This window comes from Amblyraja radiata, chromosome 25 (genome assembly GCF_010909765.2).
Source record: "Amblyraja radiata isolate CabotCenter1 chromosome 25, sAmbRad1.1.pri, whole genome shotgun sequence".
Classification (NCBI taxonomy): Eukaryota; Metazoa; Chordata; class Chondrichthyes; order Rajiformes; family Rajidae; genus Amblyraja; species Amblyraja radiata.
The window spans coordinates 19,815,773-19,836,635 of record NC_045980.1 but is presented as its reverse complement, the minus strand read 5'-3'; the positions used below and the strand labels follow the sequence as shown (position 1 = coordinate 19,836,635).

The window sequence follows — 20,863 nt, the reverse complement described above, 5'->3', positions numbered from 1 at the left end:
CCGCATTTGGAGTATGTGCTCAGGTTTGGTCACCCTGCTATAGGAAGGATGTCATTAAGCTGGAAAGAGTGAAGAGAAGATTTACGAGGATGTTGCCAGGACTCGAGGGCATAAGCTACAGGGAGAGGTTGGACGGACTAAAACTTTACCCCTTGGAATTCATGACTTCTCATTGCAATTGGCAATCTGCATGCACAGACCCTAGATCTCTCAGAAACGCTATGAGGAACAGCTTTCATTAAGTATCATGGGGTGGTGGAACAATTGCAGGAAAGACTGCAGAGAAGGTTTATGAGGATGTTGCCAGGAATCGAGGGATGGAGCTATATAGGGAGAGGTTAAGCAGGCTAGGACATTCTTCCTTGGAGCACAGGAGGATGAGGAATGATCTTATAGAGGGGTATAAAATCATGAGGGGAATAGATAGGGAGCACAGAGTGATTTACCCTGAGTAGGGGAAGCAAAAACCAGTGGACATAGGTTTAAGGTGAGAGGGGAAAGATTTAATACGAACCCGAGGGGCAAAATTTTCACTCAGAGGGTGTTGGGTGTATGAACAAACAGCCAGAGGAAGTAGTTGAGGCAGGTACTACTGTATAAGAACATTTAGAAGGCATTTGGACAGGTAAATGGATAGGAAATATTTAGAGGGTTGTGGGCAAAACGGGGGCAGTTGGGACTAGTGTAGATGGGGCATCTTGGTTAGCATGGGGACATTGGGCAGAAGGGCCTGTTTCCGTGCTGTATAACTCTATGACTCTGGGATGCCAACCTGCCAGATATACTATTGGGAAGTGGAAATACCTTTATGTTGAACACTGCACAACACTGCACAACATTGACCACTACCTCAGCAATGATGATCTTCAATACACTGCGTCTTTGATTGCTTTATGGACGTTGGTTAACCACTATGATGGTTACCCCCTTAATATTACCACTATTAGTTTATTGTATTATTGATTATTATATGTTTAGTTTCAGTCTCAATTTTAGAAATACAGCATGGAAACAGGCTCTTCAGCCCACCTTCCACACCGACCATCGATCACCCGTTTGCACTAGTTCTATTTTATCCCACTTTCTCATCCACTCCCTACACAGTGGGGGGCAATTTACAGAGGGCCGATTAACCTACAAACTCACACGTCTTTGGGATGTGGGAGGACCTGGTGGAAACCCACGCAGTCAGAGGGAGAACGTGCAAACTCCACACAGACATTGCCCGAGGTCAGGATCGAATCCTGTGAGGGAGCGGTTCTACCAGCTTCCCCACTGTGCCGCCGTATGCGTTATTGCATTTACAGGCCTGTTAAGCTGCAGTAAGAATTTGTGGAGGAAGGAACTGCAGATGCTGGTTAAGACATAAAAAGCTGGAGTAACTCAGAGGGTCAGATGGTATCTCTTGAGAAAAGGAATAGGTGACGTTTTGGGTTGAGACCCATCTATAGACTGAGAGTCAGTGGAAAGGGAAACGAGAGATATAGATGGTGATGTAGAGAGATATAGATCAAATGAATGAAAGATATGCAAAAAAGCAACCAAGATAAAGGGAAGAGGCCATTGTTAGCTGTGAGCTATAATAATAAGAATTTAATTGTTCCATTGCCTGTACACATGACAATTAAACTCTCTTGATTCGAGATACCTGACGTTTTTGCGTGGGGATAGTAATGAGTTGTCAAACAAACAAACATTGTGGCAAACTGCCCCCCCCCCCCCCCCCCCATGCCTGGCAGTGCCCACTGTGGTAGGGTAGGAGAGTGGAGGGCACCACGCAAACAGCTGGCCTCATTGAATTAACCCCCTCCCATCAGGCAAGAAGTACAGAAGTCTGAAAACGCACACCTCCAGATTCAGGGACAGTTTCTTCCAAAGATATACACAAAATGCTGGAGTAACTCAACAGGGCAGGCAGCAACTTTGGAGAGAAGGAATGGGTGACGTTTCGGGCCGAGACCGTTCTACAGACTCACCTGAAACGTCACCCATTCCTTCTCTCCAGAGTTATTGCCTGTCCTGCTGGGTTACTCCAGCATTTTGTGTCTATCTTCAGTGCAAACCAGCATCTGCAGTTCCTTCCTACACAGTTTCTTCCCAGCTGTTATCAGGCAACTGAACCATCCTGTCACTGGAGTTGCTCGGACTGTCTTGAATCAGACTTTACTGGACTTTATCTTGCACTAAAGTTATTCCCTTTATCCTGTATATGTACACTGTGGGCAGCTTGATTGTAATCATGTATAGTCTTTCCGCTGACTAGATAGCACGCAACAAAAAAGCTTTTCACTGTACCCCGGTACACGTGACAATAATAAACTAAACTAAACTAAACTAATAATCCGATCGGCTGCCCACAAACTGCAGCTCACTGCCTGTTTTGATCTAATCTTCCTGTTGTCTAGACTGCTCTGCAGATTGTTTTACATCTTTCTTTGCCTTATTTTCGGGATCTTATTTGAAAGGTTCCACATGTTTTCGCTTTAAAGTGTTCCCAGCTGTGTCACGTGCCTGCTCCCAGCTTGCTCCCACTCTCTCAGCTCAGGAACACTGTCAGACAGTCATGCAATCTGTGTAGGATCATTTCAGCCTCTCATTTCCAATCAGTGCCCACAATCCGACATCTCTAACTTCAAGTAACCCTTGCTTTCCCTTTCTCACCATCCCTCCCTCCCCCTTACCCAGTTCTCCGACCAGTCTGACTGTCCTCGATTACATTTTATTTCTTTTTGCTTTGTTGTCACCTTGTCCTAGCTAACAATGATCTATTCGACATTTTCCTTGAGCCTCATCCCCTTGTTCTCAGTCTTGTTCTCGCACAATACACTTCCTTACCTCTGTGTCTCCCTCTCCCCTGATTTTCAACCTGAAGAAGGGGCTCGACCCAAAACGTCACCCATTCCTTCTACCAAAGATGCGGCCTGTCCAGCTGAGTTACTCCAGCATTTTGTGTCTGACTTGGGTGTAAACCAGCATCTACAGTTCCTTCCTGCCACAATCTGCAAGTCCACTGGTCCAGTTTCACATGAGGTTCTGTACTTTAACCCAGATATAGTTTTTAGAGCCACAGTGTGGAAACAGGCCCTTCGGCCCACCGAGTCCATGCCAAACATCGATCACCCATACACTAATTCTACCCTACACACTAGAGACAGTTGACAGAAGCCAATAAAACCTACAAACCTGTACCTTTGGAGAATGTGCAAACTCCACACAGACAACACCCGAGGTCAGGATCGAACTCAGATCCCTGGCGCTGTTAAGGTGGCAACTCCACCGCTGCCCCACTGTTTCACTCAGTTAAAGAGTATGACCTTGGTTTACAATTTCCTCCGCTCCACCCCTGACCCGGGAATAACTCTTCCTGATGTGACACATTCCAAAGTGCCAACAGCCACGTAGCTCTGCGTTTCTGGTTGGTGCCGTTCAATTGCAGAGAACATGATGATTGAACCAAATCGATCATCATAACATCCACATTCAGGCACTTTCCAAACGGAGTCAGTGATAGTCATTACAAGCTGGATTCCTGACATATTGCTCACCATCACTGATCCCAACTTTAGTTTAGGGACACATCATGGAAACAGGACCATTCAGCTCACCTAGCCCACCAACACCCAGAGGGAACCCACGCAGTCACAGGGAGAATGTGCAAACTCCACACAGACAGCACCCGAGGTCAGGATCGAACCCGGGTCTCCGGCGCTGTGAGGAAGCAGGCGGTGGAGGACAAGTGATTGGGTATTTTTAAAGCGGATATAGATAATTTCTCAATTGGTAAGAATGTCAATGGTTACAGGGCGAAGGCAGGATAATGAGGTTGAGAGGGGAAAATAGATCAGCCACAATTGAATAGCAGAGTAGACTGTATGGGCCAAATGGCCTAATTCTACACCTACTCATATATCTTATGGTCTCATGGGTTTAAATGGGGCCAGCTTCGATGGGGCATCTTGGTTGGCAGAGACAGGTTGGGCTGAAGGGCCTGTAGTCATCCTGTATATCTCAATGACTCTATGACTCGTACTCTAAATTTATCTTCCTTTCACCTCCTGAGGCTGTGAGCTTACAGACTGTCCCGGCACCAGCAGAGATCAGCTACTGTTGGAATGTTCCATGAACCAGTTCAGCACCTCTTTGGGCATCTTGAACAATTGACTCACCTCGGCAGAGTGACATTTTAACTGGGTGTTCAGAGTTGCTGCCTGACCCGCTGGGTTTCTCCAGCGCTCAGTGCTTTGTTCTGAGTAAATAATTCACCCCTGGAACAAACTCTCTGTTCAGAGTCTTGGAGCGATGGATATGTTTTTAATACAATAACATTCTTTTGAGTAGACATTCCATGTGCTAAAACTATTTGCAGTTTCAACATAAGAAATATAAGCAGAAATAGGCCACTTGGTCTCGAGTTCTTCCGCTGCTATTCTGCCAGTTTAGACTGGTCTTTTATCTCAGTGCTACTTTCCTGCACCAACCACACATTGTATAGGGCAGCACGGTGGTACAACGATAGAGTAGCAGCATTACAGCTCCAGAGATCGGATTCGATCCTGACTACGGGTGCTGTCTGTACGAAGACTGTACATTCTCCTTGTGACCATGTGGGCTTTCTCCAAGGGCTCCAGTTTCCTCCCACACACCAGAGAGTGTATAGATTAATTGGCTTCTGTAAATTGTCCCTAGTGTGTATGATAGTGCTGGTGTTCGAGGTGATCGTTGGTTAGCATGGACTCAGTGGGCTGAAGGGCCAGTTTCCACACTGTATCTCCAAAAGTACTAAAAAACTACTGCTTAATTAATTCAATATCCAAATATCTAAATACCTCTAACATGGATTTTGATACGAGAAATAATTGACAAACCTGCGGAGCAAGGGGAGCGTGAAAACTCCTCACAGACAGAGCAGGGGTGGGGATTGAACCTGGCTCATGGGAGCTGTGAGGCTGCAGCTCCACCAGTTACACCACTGTGATATCAATACCAAGAGTAATTTCTGCAAAACTAAATAAGTAGAAACAAGGAACAGCAGATGCCGGTGTACTGAGGAAAGGCACAACATGCTGGAGTAGCTCAGCAGTTCAGCACAGTAGTGCAGTGCAGCAGTGGTGTTGCTGTCTTACTGTGCCAGGGGCCCAGGTTCTATCCTGACTACAGGTGCTGTCTGTGCTGTGTTTGTACATTCTTCATGTGACCACGTGGGTGCTCCGGCTTCCTCCCACACTCCGAAGATGTACAGGTGTGTAAGTTCAATGGCTTTGATAAAAATTATAAATTGTCCCTGGTGTGTGTAGGATCCTGCTAGTCTACTGGGATCACTGGTCAGCGCGGACTTGGTGGGCCGAAGGGCCTGCTTCCACGCAGTATCTCTAAACTAAACTAAACCAATCTAAACTAAGGTCAGGCAGCATCCCTAGAGAACATGAACAGGTGACATTTTGATTTGGGATAGTCCTGACCCAAAACATCACCTATCCATGTTCTCCAGGGATGCTGCCTGACCCGCTGAGTTACTCCAGCTCTTTCAGACTAGCTTTAATCGGACTTTACTGGACTTTGTCTTGCACTAAACGTTTTTCCCTTTAACATGTATCTGTACAATCTGGACAGCTTGATTTCAATCATGTATAGTCTTTCCACTGACTGGATAGCACACAACAACAAAAAACTTTTCACCAAACCACAGTACATGCGACAAAAAACTAAACGAACTAACTAACTATGTACTCTCTCACACAAACACACCCGATCAAAGATAGTCCGATTTTCTCCAATGAGGTGGATAGTAGTTCAGGTCTGCTCTCTAGTTGTGGTTGGATGTTTCATGCTCCTCCCAATAATTAATTTTAGTGTTAATGCTGGCTCATTTGTTGCTGCTGCTGCCACTAGATCAGTTGATCAAAGCTTCCAGTGACTGGCAAGAACACAAGAACAGGAGCAGGAGAAGACCACCAGGCCCCTCAAACCTGCTCACCATTATGTCATAGCTGATCTCTCCCAAGCTTCAATTCCTCTTCTCTGCCTCGGCAAGGCCACCAGCATAATCAAAGACGAGTCTCACCCCGGTCACTCCCTCTTCTCCCCTCTCCCATTAGGCAAGAGGTACAGAAGTGTGAAAACGCACACCTCCAGATTCAGTGCCAGCTGTTCATGCTAACCAGTCAGTGGACAGTTCAGTTGCCAGGATCAGGCAACTGAACTGTCATCTCACCAGTTAGAGAGCAGTCCTGATCTTCCATCTACATCATTGGAGACCCTAGGACTATCTTTAATCTGACTTTACTGTACTAAAGGTTATTCCCTTTATCCTGTATCTGTACACTGTTAGTGGTTTGATTGTAATCATGCACAGTTGTTTCACTGACTGGACAGCACGCAAACAAAAGCTTTTCACTGTACCTCGGCACACGTGACTACAATAAACTAAACTATACTATCAGAGCTCTACTACTACGCCACAAAGCCCTCAATCCCCCAATCCTAGAAAAAGTTTGGTCTACATCCACTTTAAAAACTTCTAATGAGTTAGCCCCCAAGCTATGCAAGTGACCCATCCTTATTCCTATGGGAATGCTACACCAATGAAGGTATTGCCTCAGCCAAGCCATTGGGGTGGAAGATTGCAACCTTCACGTGGTCCGCCCTGTTTCAACTAATGCAATCAACTCGACATGCACTAACGGAAGATCAAATAGAACAAGTTGTCCAACAACTTTAGGCTGTGCACGCCACACGAAAGAAGAAGAAGAAGAAGCCAAGCCATTAAACTGAAGCCCATCTTGTCCACCTTAGTCCACCCATCTGCCGGTCAAAATCCCCCTCACCTGTATCCACCTATCACTTGCCAGGCTTTATCCCAGCCCCACCTCTCTTTTCCAGCTTTCTTTCCATCTTAAGATCATAAGTGAGAAGAGTAGAATGAGGTCATTTTGGCCATCATCTACTCCGCCATTCAATCATGGCTGATCTATCTCTCCATCCTAACCCCATTCTCCTGCCTTCTCCCCATAACTTCTGACACCCGTACTAATCAAGAATCTATCTATCTCTGCCTAAAATATAGCCACTGACTTTGCCTCCACAGCCTTCTGTGGCAAAGAATTCCACAGATTCTCCATCCTCTGACAAAATAAGTTCCTCCTCAACTTTCTAAAAGAACATCCTTTAATTCTGAGGCTAGGACCTCTATTCCTAGACTCTCCCACTAGTGGAAACATCCTCTCCACTCTATCCAAGCCTTTCACTATTCTGTATGATTCAATGAGGTCCCCCTTCATTCTTTTAAACTCCAGCGAATATAGGCCCAGTGTCGTCAAATGCTTATTATATGTTACACCAATGAAGATGCTGTCCCTCAGCCAAGCCACTCAACTGAAACCCCATTCTACAATCCGTCGAAGAAGGGTGAAAACCAGAAACATCACCTATCCAAGTCCTCCAGAGGTGCTGCCTGGCCCGCTGAGTTACTCCAGCACTTTGCGTTTTGTTTTTGTAAACCAGCGCTTGCAGTTCTTTGCGCCTCCATTAAACCGAATTCTGAATACCCCCCCTTCTGGGATGGTGGGAGACCCCCCAGCATCATTTCCAAGAAGCGCAGGGAGATTCAACAGAGTGTTCTGGCCTTTATTGATCCCTGAACCTCTATCACTAAAAATTGGATTATCTAGTCAATGTTATTGCCATTATTGCAGCACCTTGCTGTTTGTTTACTAAAGTAACTAGATTTACACTGGATTTGCTCTGTTTACAGATCCAGCGTGGAAACAGGCCCTTCAGCCCTCCGAGTCCGCCCCGACCAATGATCACCGCGTACACACGTTCTATCCTACACACTAGTGACAATGTACAGAAGCCAATTAACCTACAAACCTTTGGTGTGTGGGAGGAAACGTCTTTGGAATGTGGGAGAAAACCAGATCACCCAGAGAAAACCCACGCGGTCATAGGGAGAACGTGCAAAGTCCTTACAGACAGCACCCGTGGTCAGGATCGAACAGAGATCTCAGGTGCTGTAAGGCAGTGACTCTACCACTGAGCCACTGTGCCGCCCATTGGACTGTCTTCGGTTGCACTACATACTTGGAGGGGGTGGGTTTCCACTAATTTTGTGGTTATGCACAGTGACTTTTTGATTGTTATATGTCATCTCTGTGTGGAGTTTGCACGTCCTCCCTGTGACCATGTGGGTTTTCTCTGAGTGCTCGGATTCCTCCTACATCTCAAAGACGTGTGGGTTTGTAGGTTATAATTAGGTGGCCCTCTGTAAATTGCTCTTAGTGTGTAGGGAGTGGATGTGAAAGTTGTCTGTTACCATGTCCAAAGAAACAAACTGATGTCATTCAGTCAACATCAGGCCTACAGGCTTAGATGCACTTCCTCTAATTCTACTTATAACACACTGAATGCTTGCAAGGCTACACAAATGCTAATTAACCCCTTATCTTCCAAGAGGGAAGTGCATGGAAAGTAGGGTGTCATTGGTTTGAATTGGCAGCAAAACAATGCACCTCATTATTGGAGATTAGAACCAACTTGATCTTTTGTGTAGGAACTGCAGAAGCCTTTTGAAGCCTTGACTGAAGCATCTTTAGTCTGAAGAACGGTCTCAACCCGAAACCCATTCCTTCTACCCAGAGATGCTGCCTATCCCGCTTTGCTCTATCATTTTGTGTCTATCTTCGTTATAAACCAGCATCTGCAGTTCCTTCCTCCACACTTGCCAATCTTACCACTTTAACCATTTCAGTAATTAATACAATCACAGAGGAAGTGAAACCGAACACTACTGTATCTGTGGCATCTTTTCCCAATGAAAACCATATCCACATTGATATAATGGTGTGCCATTTCCTATGATGTCTATGTGGTATTATCAAGTGATAATCTCATTATTGGCAATATTTCTTCCTCCTAATATCCATACTCTTTCAAGGTACTATCAATGGCGTCAAGTTGGGAAAAGGGGAAGTACAACGGGATCTGGGGGTCCTTGTACATCAGTCTATGAAAGTAAGCATGCAGGTACAGCAGGCAGTGAAGAAAGCGAATGGCATGTTGGCCTGTATAACAAGAGGAATCGAATATAGGAGCAAAGAGGTCCTTCTGCAGTTGTACAGAGCCCTAGTGAGACCACACCTGGAGTATTGTGTGCAGCTTTGGTCCCCTAAATTGAGGAAGGACATTCTTGCTATTGAGGGAGTGCAGCGTAGGTTTACAAGTTTCATTCCCGGGATGGCAGGTCTGTCATATGCTGAGAGAATGGAGCAGCTGGGCTTGTACACTCTGGAGTTTAGAAGAATGAGAGGGGATCTCATTGAAACATATAAGATTGTTAAGGGCTTGGACACACTAGAGGCAGGAAACATGTTCCCGATGTTGGGGGAGTCCAGAGCCAGGGGCCACAGTTTAAGAATAAGGAGTAAGCCATTTAGAATGGAGACGAGGAAACACTTTTTCTCACAGAGAGTGGTGAATCTGTGGAATTCTCTGCCTCAGAGGGCGGTGGAGGCAGGTTCTCTGGATGCTTTCAAGAGAGAGCTAAATAGGGCTCTTAAAAATGGCGGAGTCAGGGGATATGGGGAGAAGGCAGGAACGGGGTACTGATAGGGGATGATCAGCCATGAACTCATTGAATGGCGGTGCTGGCTCGAAGGGCCAAATGGCCTACTCCTGTACCTAATGTCTATTGTCTATTGTCTGTTGATTTGCCAAAGGAATTGGTGTTAGCTTTGTTAGTATTTACAATCAATTATCACCAATGGCAGGAACGTTCATTGTTCGAAATAACAGGTCAGTTATTTTACACAGCGATTAGTGTAGGAAGGAATGGCAGATGCTGGTTTACACCAAAGATAGGCTCAAAAAGCTGGAATAAATCAGTGGAACAGGCAGCCTCTCTGGAGAGAAGGAATGGGTGACGTGTTGGACCCTCCTTCAGACTCCATTTGTTTCAGGTTTTGTGTCAGATTTATGAACCCATGACCAAGATTGCAACATTTAACAGTGTTAGCTTCAGTGAACCCCCTTCCATCAAAATCATGGGGGTCACCATAAACTAAATTGAACTAAATTGAAATTGAACCAACTACAGGTCCTGTGGATGCACAGAGTCTTTGGCCCAGAATAGGGGAATCGAGAACCAAAGGACTTAGATTTAAGTTGCAGGGTGAAAGATTTAATAGGAAGCTGAGGGATAACAGGTGTTAGGTCTATGGAGTGAGCTGTCGGAAGAGATAGTTGAGGCAGGTGCTATCACAACGTTTAAGAAACATTTAGACAGGTACAGGGAGAGGACAGGTTTAGAGGAACGCAGGGCAAATGCAGACAGGTGGGACTAGTGTAAATGGGACATTTTGCAGGTATGGGCAAGTAGGACCGAAGGACCTCTTTCCACACTGTAAGACTCTATGACTCTAACTGCAGATGCTAGTTTACAAAAGAAGGCAGAGTGCTGGAGTAACTCAGCGGGTCAGGCAGCATCTCTGGAGAACATGGATCGGGGACATTTCAGATCAGGACCCTACTTCAGTCTGAAGCATGGAACATTTTCTGTAGCAATTGCAGCATGGATACAGGCCCTTCAGCCCACCGAGTCTACGCTGGCCATTGATCACCCATTCACCATACTTCTATGTTACCCCACTTTCACATGCACTCCTTACATACTAGGAGCAATTTACAGAGACCAATCATCCTACAAATCGGCAAGTTTTTGGGATGTGGAAGGAAACCGGAGCACCCGGAGGAAACACACACAGTCACAGGGAGAACGTGCAAACTCTGCACAGACAACACCCTTAGTCAGGATCGAACCCGGGTCTCTGGCGCTGTGAGGTTGCAGCTCTACAAGCTGCGCCACCATGCTATCCAATTTGGTTAGTCCCATTTGCCTACATCTGGTCCAAAGCTCTAAACCATACCTATCTATATATATATGCCCACATGTCTTTAAAATTAATAATTGATCCGCTTCTATAGCTTGTGTTAGGATTGAACCCGGGTCTCAGGCGTTGTGTGTCTGCAGCTCTACCAGCTTTAGTTTTAGGTTTAGTTTAGAGATACAGTGCAGAAACAGGCCCTTCGGCCCATCGAGTCCATGATGATCATCGATCCCCATACACCAGCACTATCCAACACATTAGAGAGAATTTACAATTTTTACCAAAGCCAATTAACGTACAAACCTGTACATCTTTGGAGTGTGGTAGGAAACTGGAGCACCCTGAGAAAACCCATGCGGTCACGGGGAGAACGTATAAACTCCATACAGACAGCACCCGTGACCAGGATCGAACCTGGGTCTCTGGCTGTGTAGACAGCAACTTTACCGCTGCACTACTGTGTGCCGTTTGCTCTTAAATGTAATGACCTTTCACTTGGTAGCAAGCACCAGAATCAACAAAATCAATGCATATTATTAAGGTAGAGATGATAGATTCTTGATTGGTACGGGAGTCAGGGGTTATGGGGAGAAAGCAGGAAAGTGGGGTTAGGAGGGAAAGATAGATCAGCCAAGATGGGCCGAATGGCATAATTCAGCTCGTATCACTTATGACCTTATGAACACTGTCGCACCTACCTCCTTCTGCACCCATGGCCATAGGATCCGGCGGGGCAGGGTTCCGAACAGTACTTGCCCCTGTAGCCTGGATAGCAGCCGCAGGATCCATTGATGGGGTTGCACTTCCCGTGGGTGCACTGGCACCGCTCGCACCTTGGTCCCCAGAACCTCTCCTTGCACTGGCACCTCCCCTGTATCTGGTCGCACGGCGAGTTGTTGCAGGGGCACTGGCTGTAGCACGACCGACCCCACCAACCGGGCTGGCAGATGCACTTGCCCGTCTTCGGGTCGCACTGGGAGTTGGTGCTGCAGTAGCAGATGTTGGAGCAGGTGGTTCCCCAGCGGTGGGGGTCACACTTGCACTTGCCCGTGTCCTGGTCGCATTTCCCGTTGTGGCAAGGGCACATTTTGTTGCAGGTGGGTCCCCAGCGGTTGGGGTTGCAGGTGCATTTGCCCGTCGCGTCTGCACAGCGGCCATTTGGGTGACACAGGCACATCTCCTTGCAGTCTGGTCCCCAAAATCGTTCAGGACACTCTGGAAAGATGGGAGGAGGGGAAATAATTCACTTAAAGGGTGCCATTGACCTGTGTTCATCAGATGTCTTGTGAGGATTGTGATGCCTGCATTCTGGTAGCCAATGTATAAACATGGACTGTACCCCTAGGCTAGTCAACCATCTGATTCACCTCCATAAATCAGGTTCCTCTCCGATTCGCCTCTGTAAACTAGGACTCTGTCCAATTCACCTTCACAAACAGATATTGTCCAATTCAGCTTAATAAACTAGGGTACTGTCCAATTCACCTCCGTAGGACAGGGTATCATCCAATTAACTCTATAAGCTTGGGTACTGTACAATTCACCTTTACCCTATCTTGGACATTAGATGTTGTTTCTGGAACTGTTGTGCTGCAATGCAGAGAGCTACACTCTGCACTCTGTATATTCCACTTTCTTCTGCCTGTTGTACTTCAGTTCGATTTGATTGTGTTTATGTCTAGTATTATCGGATTTGATTAGAAAGCATGCAAGACAAAGATTTTCACTCTACCTTGGTACACGTGACAATAATAAACCTAAACCCGTACGTTAGACAGAGACCTGACGAATCCCATTCATGTCTTTGAATCTCAGCTCTTGCAAAGCAGTTCACCTGTGGCAATGTTCCACCACGCATTGAGCGCCGCAGACGTTCTTATCTCCATTACTTAACTCCATTACTCCCCCACCCTAGTCGTCCCACTCTTTCCACTGTCCGCATCCTTGTATCCATTCATTATTACCTCTTCCCCAGCCAATAATGGGCCTTAATAGGCTCCACCCTTCCTTGGTCATCTGTTTATTCCTGATTTATTCTGGCCTTTTCCTACCTCCAGTCCCCCCCCCCCCCCCCCCCCCCCCCCCTCCCACCCCCACTTTTAGTTTGAAGAAGGGTCCCAACCCAAAACATCACCTGTTCCTTTCCCCAGAGATGCTGCCTGACCCGCTGTTGCTCCAGCACTTTGTGTCTATCTTCGATGTACATCAGCATCTGCAGTTCCTTCCTGCACAAAACCTATCAATCAGGTTTTATTTGTGTCTCCACATTCATTTGGGAGAGAGCTGTCATGAAAAAAAAACCTTTTTGGCATAAAAAAATGCTTTGTGATATTTCTCCTGAAATCCTAGCTTGAATTTAAAGATTATAGCCCTCATCCTGAAGCTGTGTAACTAGACATGCTTGGAACACGGTATACAATATCCTTACTGTCAAGAACCAACTGTCGATCATTCCTCATCTATCACATCTGGTTAATTCATAGCAACAATCATGTTACTCGTGTTCAGGTTATTTTCTCTATCCCCCTGCGCGTTTCTAAATCCACATGTAGATAATCAATAAAAGCGGCTCTGGTGTGAAATGTTGAGAACTAACTCATCGCATCTTCCTTGCCTGACAAACTCCTGTTTATTCACACTCTGTTCCAGCACTTCAGCTCAACACTTTCATTATTACATCCCCATTCTGATGCTGGACACTAAATGCTGGAGTAACTCGCTGGGACAGGCAGCATCTCTGGAGAGAAGGAATGGGTGATGTTTCAGGTCGAGACCCTTCTTCAGATAGGCTCCTTCTTTGGCGTAAACCAGCATCTGCAGTTCCTTCCTATCCATCCTGATGATGCTGACTCTATATTGAGGCAGCATCATCACAGTGCCGGCCTTTGTATAATCATCTACCTTTCAATAGTCCTCCCTCACATGTATCCACCTATCACTCACCAGGCTTTGTCCTGCCCCACCTCTTTTCCAGCTTCCCTTCCCCCCCCCCCCCCCCCCCCCCCCCACTACAATGTCTGAAGAAAAGTCCCCGCCCGAAAATGTCACCTACTCCTTTTCAGCAGAGATGCTGTGCTGCAATTGTCCCTAGTGTGTAGGATAGAACTAGTGTAAGGGGTGATCGTTCGTTGGCGTGGACTCGGTGGGCTGAGGGGCTTGTTTCTATGCTGTATCTCTAAAGTCTGCTGCCTGACCCACTGAGTTTAGTTTAGAGATACAGTGCGGAAACAGGCCCTTCGGCCCAACGGGTCCGCGCTGACCAGGGATCCTCATATATTAACACTATCCTACACTTACTAGGGACAGTTTTTACATTTACCAAGCCAATTAACCCACATATCTGTACGGCCTTGGAATGTGGGAGGAAACCGTAGATCTTGGAGAAAATCCACGCAGGTCACGGGGAGAACGTACAAACTCCGTACAGACAGCACCCGTAGTCCGGAACAAACCCGGGTCTCCGGCGCTGCATTCACTGTAATGCGGCAACTCTACCGCTGCGCCACCGTTACACCAGCATTTTGTGTTTATCTCTGGTATAAACCAGCATCTGCAGTTCCTTCCTACACGCAACTTCCTGTCCTCCATGTTAACTCGACTGTATCATTTCCTTCCACCGCACAATAATTGGCACTTACTGGCACTAACTTTCATTTATGACTTGGTGCCAACCCCTGAGTGGGGTATCATTCCTCCTGGAAAATAAATCTAGCTGTATCTGCTCTGTTGTACTCTTACTGATCAGGTGCCAATGGTGCTAAGTCACCAGCGCTCATCACCATTTGGATAGGAAAGGTATAGAGGGCTATGGGCCAAATGCAGGCAAATGGGACTAGCCCAGTATGCCAACTTGGTTAGCTTGGATAAGGTGGGCAGAAGGGCCTGTTTCTGGGCCTACAGCTCTAGAACGAAGTCATTTCCATATCTTTGATGGGGAAATGCCTTGGGGATCCCTGAATTATAACTTTGTGGCCCCTAATATATAACCCTGACCATTCTATTAAGGTACCCTTCAGCTGATGTGACATCACAATATTTTATCTCCTATATACCAAATTTGCATCAATCACAAGCTTACAGTTGTTCTAATGGTTTCTGCTAATTATTTAACACAATGTATTTAATTTATTTACACAACTAGATTCTGCAATATTTATTATCTCGTCTGGGCATATCCAATGATTTCCTCCTTGATAGCACAACAACATCAAGAACATAGAAAAGTACAGGCCCTTCGGCCCACATTGTCCATGGCAAACACAATGCCAAGTTAAACTAACTGTTTCCTGCACGTGATCCATATCCCTCCACTCGTTCCATATCCATGTGTTTATCTCAAGTTTTTTTTAAATGCCACTATCTTATCTGCCTGCACCACCAACCCTGGCAGTATGCTCCAGGCACCCACCACCCACAGTGTAAAAAAACATGCCTCGCACATCTCCTTGAATCCACCTTCAAGCTATGCCCTCTAGTCTTTGACATTTCCACCCTTGGGGAGGAAAACCTCTGACGTTATCTACGCCTTTCACAACTTTATAGACTTCCATCAGGGATCCTCGCAACCTCCGGCGTTCCAGAGAAAACAATCCAAGTTTGCCCAACCTCTCCTTGTAGCTCATACTCTCCAATCCAAGCAGCATTCTGGTAAACCCTTAGTTTCTGCAACTTGTCCACCAGATTGCAAATTGTCACATTAATGTTGCTAAATCATGAGATGGCAACTTTAAAGATGGTGAGAGTGGCTTTAGATAATAGGATGGAAGCAAGATGGCATCATTACATTTACATCATCCGAGAAGGTTATTTGTATCTAGCAGGGTGCAGAGTCATTGCATCAAACTCTACCACATAAACCAGAGTTAGGATAGATCAATTGGTAAGGGGAGGGAGTGTGTACTCCCTACCTGCTTCCACTACCTGCAACCTCCGGCAACCACCTGCAACCTCCGGAAACCTTGGGTGGGGCGCAAAGTCTCCAGAGGTTTCCGTTCAGGTTTCCTAAGTGGGACAGGGGGTAGGGATCCTTCATTATACAACTGTATGGATTTAATGGAGATACACTGAACCGCAGATGTTGGTTTACCAAGAAAGACACAAAGTGCTGGGCTAAGTGAAGACTGGTCTTCGCAGTCTTACAGAGACGTCGCCTATCCTTGAACTCCAGAGATGCTGCCTGACCCCACTGAGTTACTCCAGCACAGACTTGGGGGGTGGATTTTTATTTGCCCGGTTCACAACAACGGCTCGGGTTTGACTCACTGGTGTCGCAGTTGGCTCCAAAATATCCATGTCTACAGCGGCACTGGTTGGGTCTGACACAGATTTCTTTCGTTTTGCAGGTGAAGTTGCCCTGACAGAGAGCTGGAGGGAGAGGGAGAAAGAGAACAGACAATCAAGTCACTGGGGACAGGTTAACAACTGGAGGGAAGCGAAGAAGCGTCGGAAAATTACTGACCTATAGGGCATTCTTGATGCTGTTGCTTCCACCCAGGGCAACACATAGGGGCAGAAGATCTTTGAGGAGGGGGGAGGAGGGGGAGAACCAAGAACAGAAATGTATTGTCATTATTCACAAAGCTTTATTAGCACCAACAGTTTCCTATTCCCATTGTAAATTGTGACCCATCCATCCTCCGCCGCTATGAAACAACTCCACGGCCATGAAACTTCTGCCCCCTCCGTTACTTGATTTCCAAGACATTTCAGACCACACCCCGGGTCCCGTGGTTTGCAGCCATTTCATTAATGACCCGACTCTCGGGTCAAACGTTGAGGGCCAGACTCCTTTCATCCCAGTACCGGAGTTTGAAAGGGGGGGTTCACACCTCGACATCCCCCCGCCCATTAATCACACCCCCTCCCAGTATTCTTTTTTTTTTTTAACACTTGCGCATCCCGGCCCCCTTATAGCAGGGAAACTAAAATATTAAAACAAACACTAAGAAGAGGAGAAGAACTCATCTCCAGATGTGGTCGAGATGGTTTTCAGATGGGAAGAGTTTTACGTGCAAGCAAAAGTTACATTGGAATAACGTAGATGGCGGATTGGCTGAACCAACATCTGTCTGAAAGGTTGGGACAGTCCAGATGTTATTCGGGGGGGGGGGGGAGGGCAACGCTGTACCAGAGTGTTGCCCCTCCTCAGAGTATTTCCAGCGGAGGATACCAGGGTCGAGAAATATCTACCCCCTCACCTCACACCCCACCCCAGCCCAGCCCATCACACCCCGTTCGCCAATCACCCCAACATCTTACCCTTGTGTCCTGCATACATTCCTACCGCTAGGACTGAGTTCCTGGCCACGGATCAGGGCCGTTATAGACAGGAGGGCAGCCCAAACGCAGCCGCCCGTTCCCTTCTGCATTGTCCGGATAGTTGGTCTCAGTATCCCTCGCATGGCCGGAGAAGCGGAGGGGGTGGCTAGGGGTGGGGGAGTAGGGGGAGAGAGAGAAAGAGGGGGGATGGGGGGTGGAGAGAGAGAGAGAGAGGGGGAGAGAGAGAGAGGAGGGAGCCTCAGCCGTCAGCCATCCGCCACCCCCTCTCACTGTAGAAACACACTGCCCGTTGTCATCCTGCCGTGGGGAGCTGGCAACCCCTCGATCCAGCCACTCTCACTCTGCAGGCATCATTCCGGGTGTGTAATCCCAGAGAAACCCCTCTTCCAAACCACTCCACGGCGAGAGAATAAGCAGTAGACAGACTTGTGGTTTCCAGCCTACCAAGTCCTCTCCATTCTTGCAATCCTTGTTCAACAACAACAACACAAATGAGTTGCCTCAATCCCAGCTTCCAACGTGTCCGGTCTTTTTTGTTTTCTTGCTGGGAGAAAGTGTTGTTTAAATTATCCCGGTGGCGTCTGTTCTCCGCGATCGCTGCTGCATCCTCCAGCCGGTAAATAATCCTCGCCGCACTCCCAGAAGTGTTCCAGTGTTGTCCACTACTTTTTTCCCCTTTTCCCTCTCTTTCCTCCCTCCCCTCCTCTCTTCGCGTGTGTGAAAGAGAGTGAAAAAGAGAGTTTTGGCAGCGATTAACAGCAGTCGGGAGAGTTACTCCACCAGAGCGCGCACAAGGAGGTAAATTCCTGATTCGATACCGTATAATAATTCGATACAAGCTCCTCGCTCGGAACTTGAAGAGCGAGAGAGACCGTGGATCAGTCGCTTGTAGGCTCCCACGCACGGCCGACGAAAGAGTTACCCTTCCCCTCACTGCCCGACTTTTATAAACTCCTGTCGGCGTGACCTCCCCATTTCCTGAATTCAGCACAACTCCCAGAGGTGTTGTGGAATTGGCTGCTCTCTGCACTGAGCACAGACCAAAAGATCTTTGCTACAGACCCAGGAGCTCACGAAACGTTACCGTTCGCTGCCGAAAGCAGAAGCCGAGAGCCGTCAAGCGCGGTCCGAGCAGTCAGGGAATGTTAAAAAAAGATCCCAGAAAACGGAAAAAAAACAACCCATCTGGGATAACGTTCAAGGAAACCAAATAAACAGCGAGTCTGACAAGTTACAGAGTACCCAGACAAAGAACTGCGGATGCTGGTTTATACCAGGGGCTGGTGTAAACTCAGCGGGCCACTTGGTATAGAGCAGCATCTGCAGTTCCTTGTTTCCACTTTCCTCTCCCTGTACCTACCCACATATCATTGCTGGTGGAACCATAGTCCTCCAGCACCACCGGAGAACATTTACGAGGATGAAGATAGACAAAAGTGCTGGAGAAACTCAGCGGGTCAGGCAGCATCTATGGAGTGAAGGAAATAGGAAGGAAATATTTCCTTCGCTCCATAGATGCTGCCTCATCCGCTGAGTTTCTCCAGCACTTTTGTCTACCTTCGAATTTCCAGCATCTGCAGTTCCTTCTTAAACATTTACGAGGATGATGTAGGTTTACCAGGATGTTGCCAGGACTAGAGGGTCTGAGCTATAGGGTGAGGTTGAGTAGGCTGGGTCTCTATTCCTTGGAGGGCTGGAGGATGATGAGTGGTGATCTTGTAGAGGTGTATAAAATCATGAGAAGAATAGATCGGGTAGATGCACAGAGGCTCTTGACTAGAGTAGGGGAATCGAGGACCAGAGGACATAGGTTCAAAGTGAAGGGGAAAATATTTATTAGGAATCTGAGTTAGGAAACAGTTAGACAGGTACATGGATAGGACAGGTTTGGAGGGATATGGACCAAACGCAAGCAGGTGGGACTAGTGTAGCTGGGACATTGTTGGCCGGTGTGGGCAAGTTGGGTTGAAGAGCCTGTTTCCACACTGTATCACTCTATGACTCTAACTTGGATAGATGACGTTTTGGATCATGACCCTTCTTCTGACCTGTTAATGTTAATACTGTTTGCCGATCCTGGTTTATTTTGGCCTTTTCTTACCTCCAGTTCCCTCCCCTCTACTTGCAGTCTGAAGAAGGGTCCCGACCTGAAATGGCAACCATCACTTTTTCTCCAGAGATGCTGCCTGACCCGTCGAGTTGTGCCTTTCTTCAATGTTAATACATGCATGTACTCAGGAACACATGCATGACATGCACACGCACACAGCTGGAATCTGATGTTTTTTGGGGCCTTTACTGTTATTTCGTCTCGTATACGATGGAACATTTTCACACACAGGCTCCCCACTGCATTCAGATTTGTCCATAACGTGTCTGGAAACTGGTGTCGGTGGGTGGAATTCTCATCGCTTCCACGTCAACGTACAGAGTGGATGCGGAATATATGTTATCACTAGTGGGAGAGTTTGGGACCAGAGGGCACAGCCTCAGGATAAAAGGACGCACCATTAGGAAGGAGATAATAATAATAATAATGGATGGGATTTATATAGCGCCTTTCTAGTACTCAAGGCACTTTACATCGCATTATTCATTCAGTCACACTCGGTGGTGGTAAGCTACTTCTGTAGCCACAGCTGCCCTGGGGCAGACTGACGGAAGCGTGGCTGCCAATCTGCGCCTACGGCCCCTCCGACCACCACCAATCACTCACACACAGGCAAAGGTGGGTGAAGTGTCTTGCCCAAGGACACAACGACAGTATGCACTCCAAGCGGGATTCGAACCGGCTACCTTCCGGTTGCCAGCCGAACACTTAGCCCATTGTGCCATCTGTCGTCCCAAATGATGAGGATGAGTTGCTTTAGTCAGAGGGTGGAGAATCTGTGAAATGCATTGCCACAGACGGCAGTGGAGGCCAAGTCATTGGGTATTGTTAAAACGGAGTTTGACAGGTTCTTCATTAGTATGGGTGTCAAAGGTTACGGGGAGAAGGCAAGAGAATGAGTTTGAGAGGGAAAGATGGATCAGCCATGATTGAATGGCAGACTCGATGGGCCGAGTGGCTTAATTCTGCTCCTTTGACTTATGAACTGAATTCAGTTCAGTTTAGTTTATTGTCACGTGTACCAAGGTACAGTGAAAAGTGTTTTGTTTGAGTTCTATCCATTCAGCAGAAAGACAATACATGATTAAAATTGAGCCATTTACAGTGATAAGGCATAACGTTTAGTGCAAGGTAAACCCAGTAAAGTCCGATCAAGGATAGTCCGAGGGTCATCAAAGAGGTAGATAGTAGTTCAGCACTGCTCTCTGGTTGGGGTTAGGATGATTCAGTTGCCTGCTAACAGCTGGGAAGTAACTGTCCCTGAATCCGGCAGCAAATATGGCGACTGTGCGTTTGTGGGTTGTGCAAACGAATTGCACTGTGCTGTCCATACATGGCATTAAAGAACCATTGATCCATTGAGGATAGCAGCTAGATCCAGCATTGATGAAACCTCACTCATTCCCACGAGCGAGGCGGCTACTGAGGGGTAAGAAGGAACTGCAGATGCTGGTATAGATCGAAGATAGACACAAAATGCTGGAGCAACTCAGCGGGACAGGCAGCATCTCTGGAGAGAAGGAACGGGTGACGTTTCGGGTCAAGACTGAAGACGTCTGAAGAAGAGACTGGACCTGAAACGTCACCCATTCCT

The 20,863-nt window shown here is 47.0% G+C and overlaps 1 protein-coding gene across 1 annotated transcript in view; it reads right to left on the bottom strand.

The window, feature by feature from the left end:
* The window catches only part of scarf2 (scavenger receptor class F member 2), a 66,203-nt gene extending 47,794 nt beyond the window's left edge, over positions 1–18,409 (bottom strand). The window contains exons 1-4 of the mRNA XM_033043371.1: positions 17,139–18,409; positions 16,339–16,397; positions 16,143–16,244; positions 11,579–12,095 (exon numbers count right to left, since the gene is read on the bottom strand). Coding sequence (XP_032899262.1) covers positions 11,579–12,095; positions 16,143–16,244; positions 16,339–16,397; positions 17,139–17,281 — 821 coding nt within the window. The 5' untranslated portion in view covers positions 17,282–18,409. The remainder of the gene's footprint in view (positions 1–11,578; positions 12,096–16,142; positions 16,245–16,338; positions 16,398–17,138) is intronic.
* Positions 18,410–20,863: the final 2,454 nt, after the last annotated feature.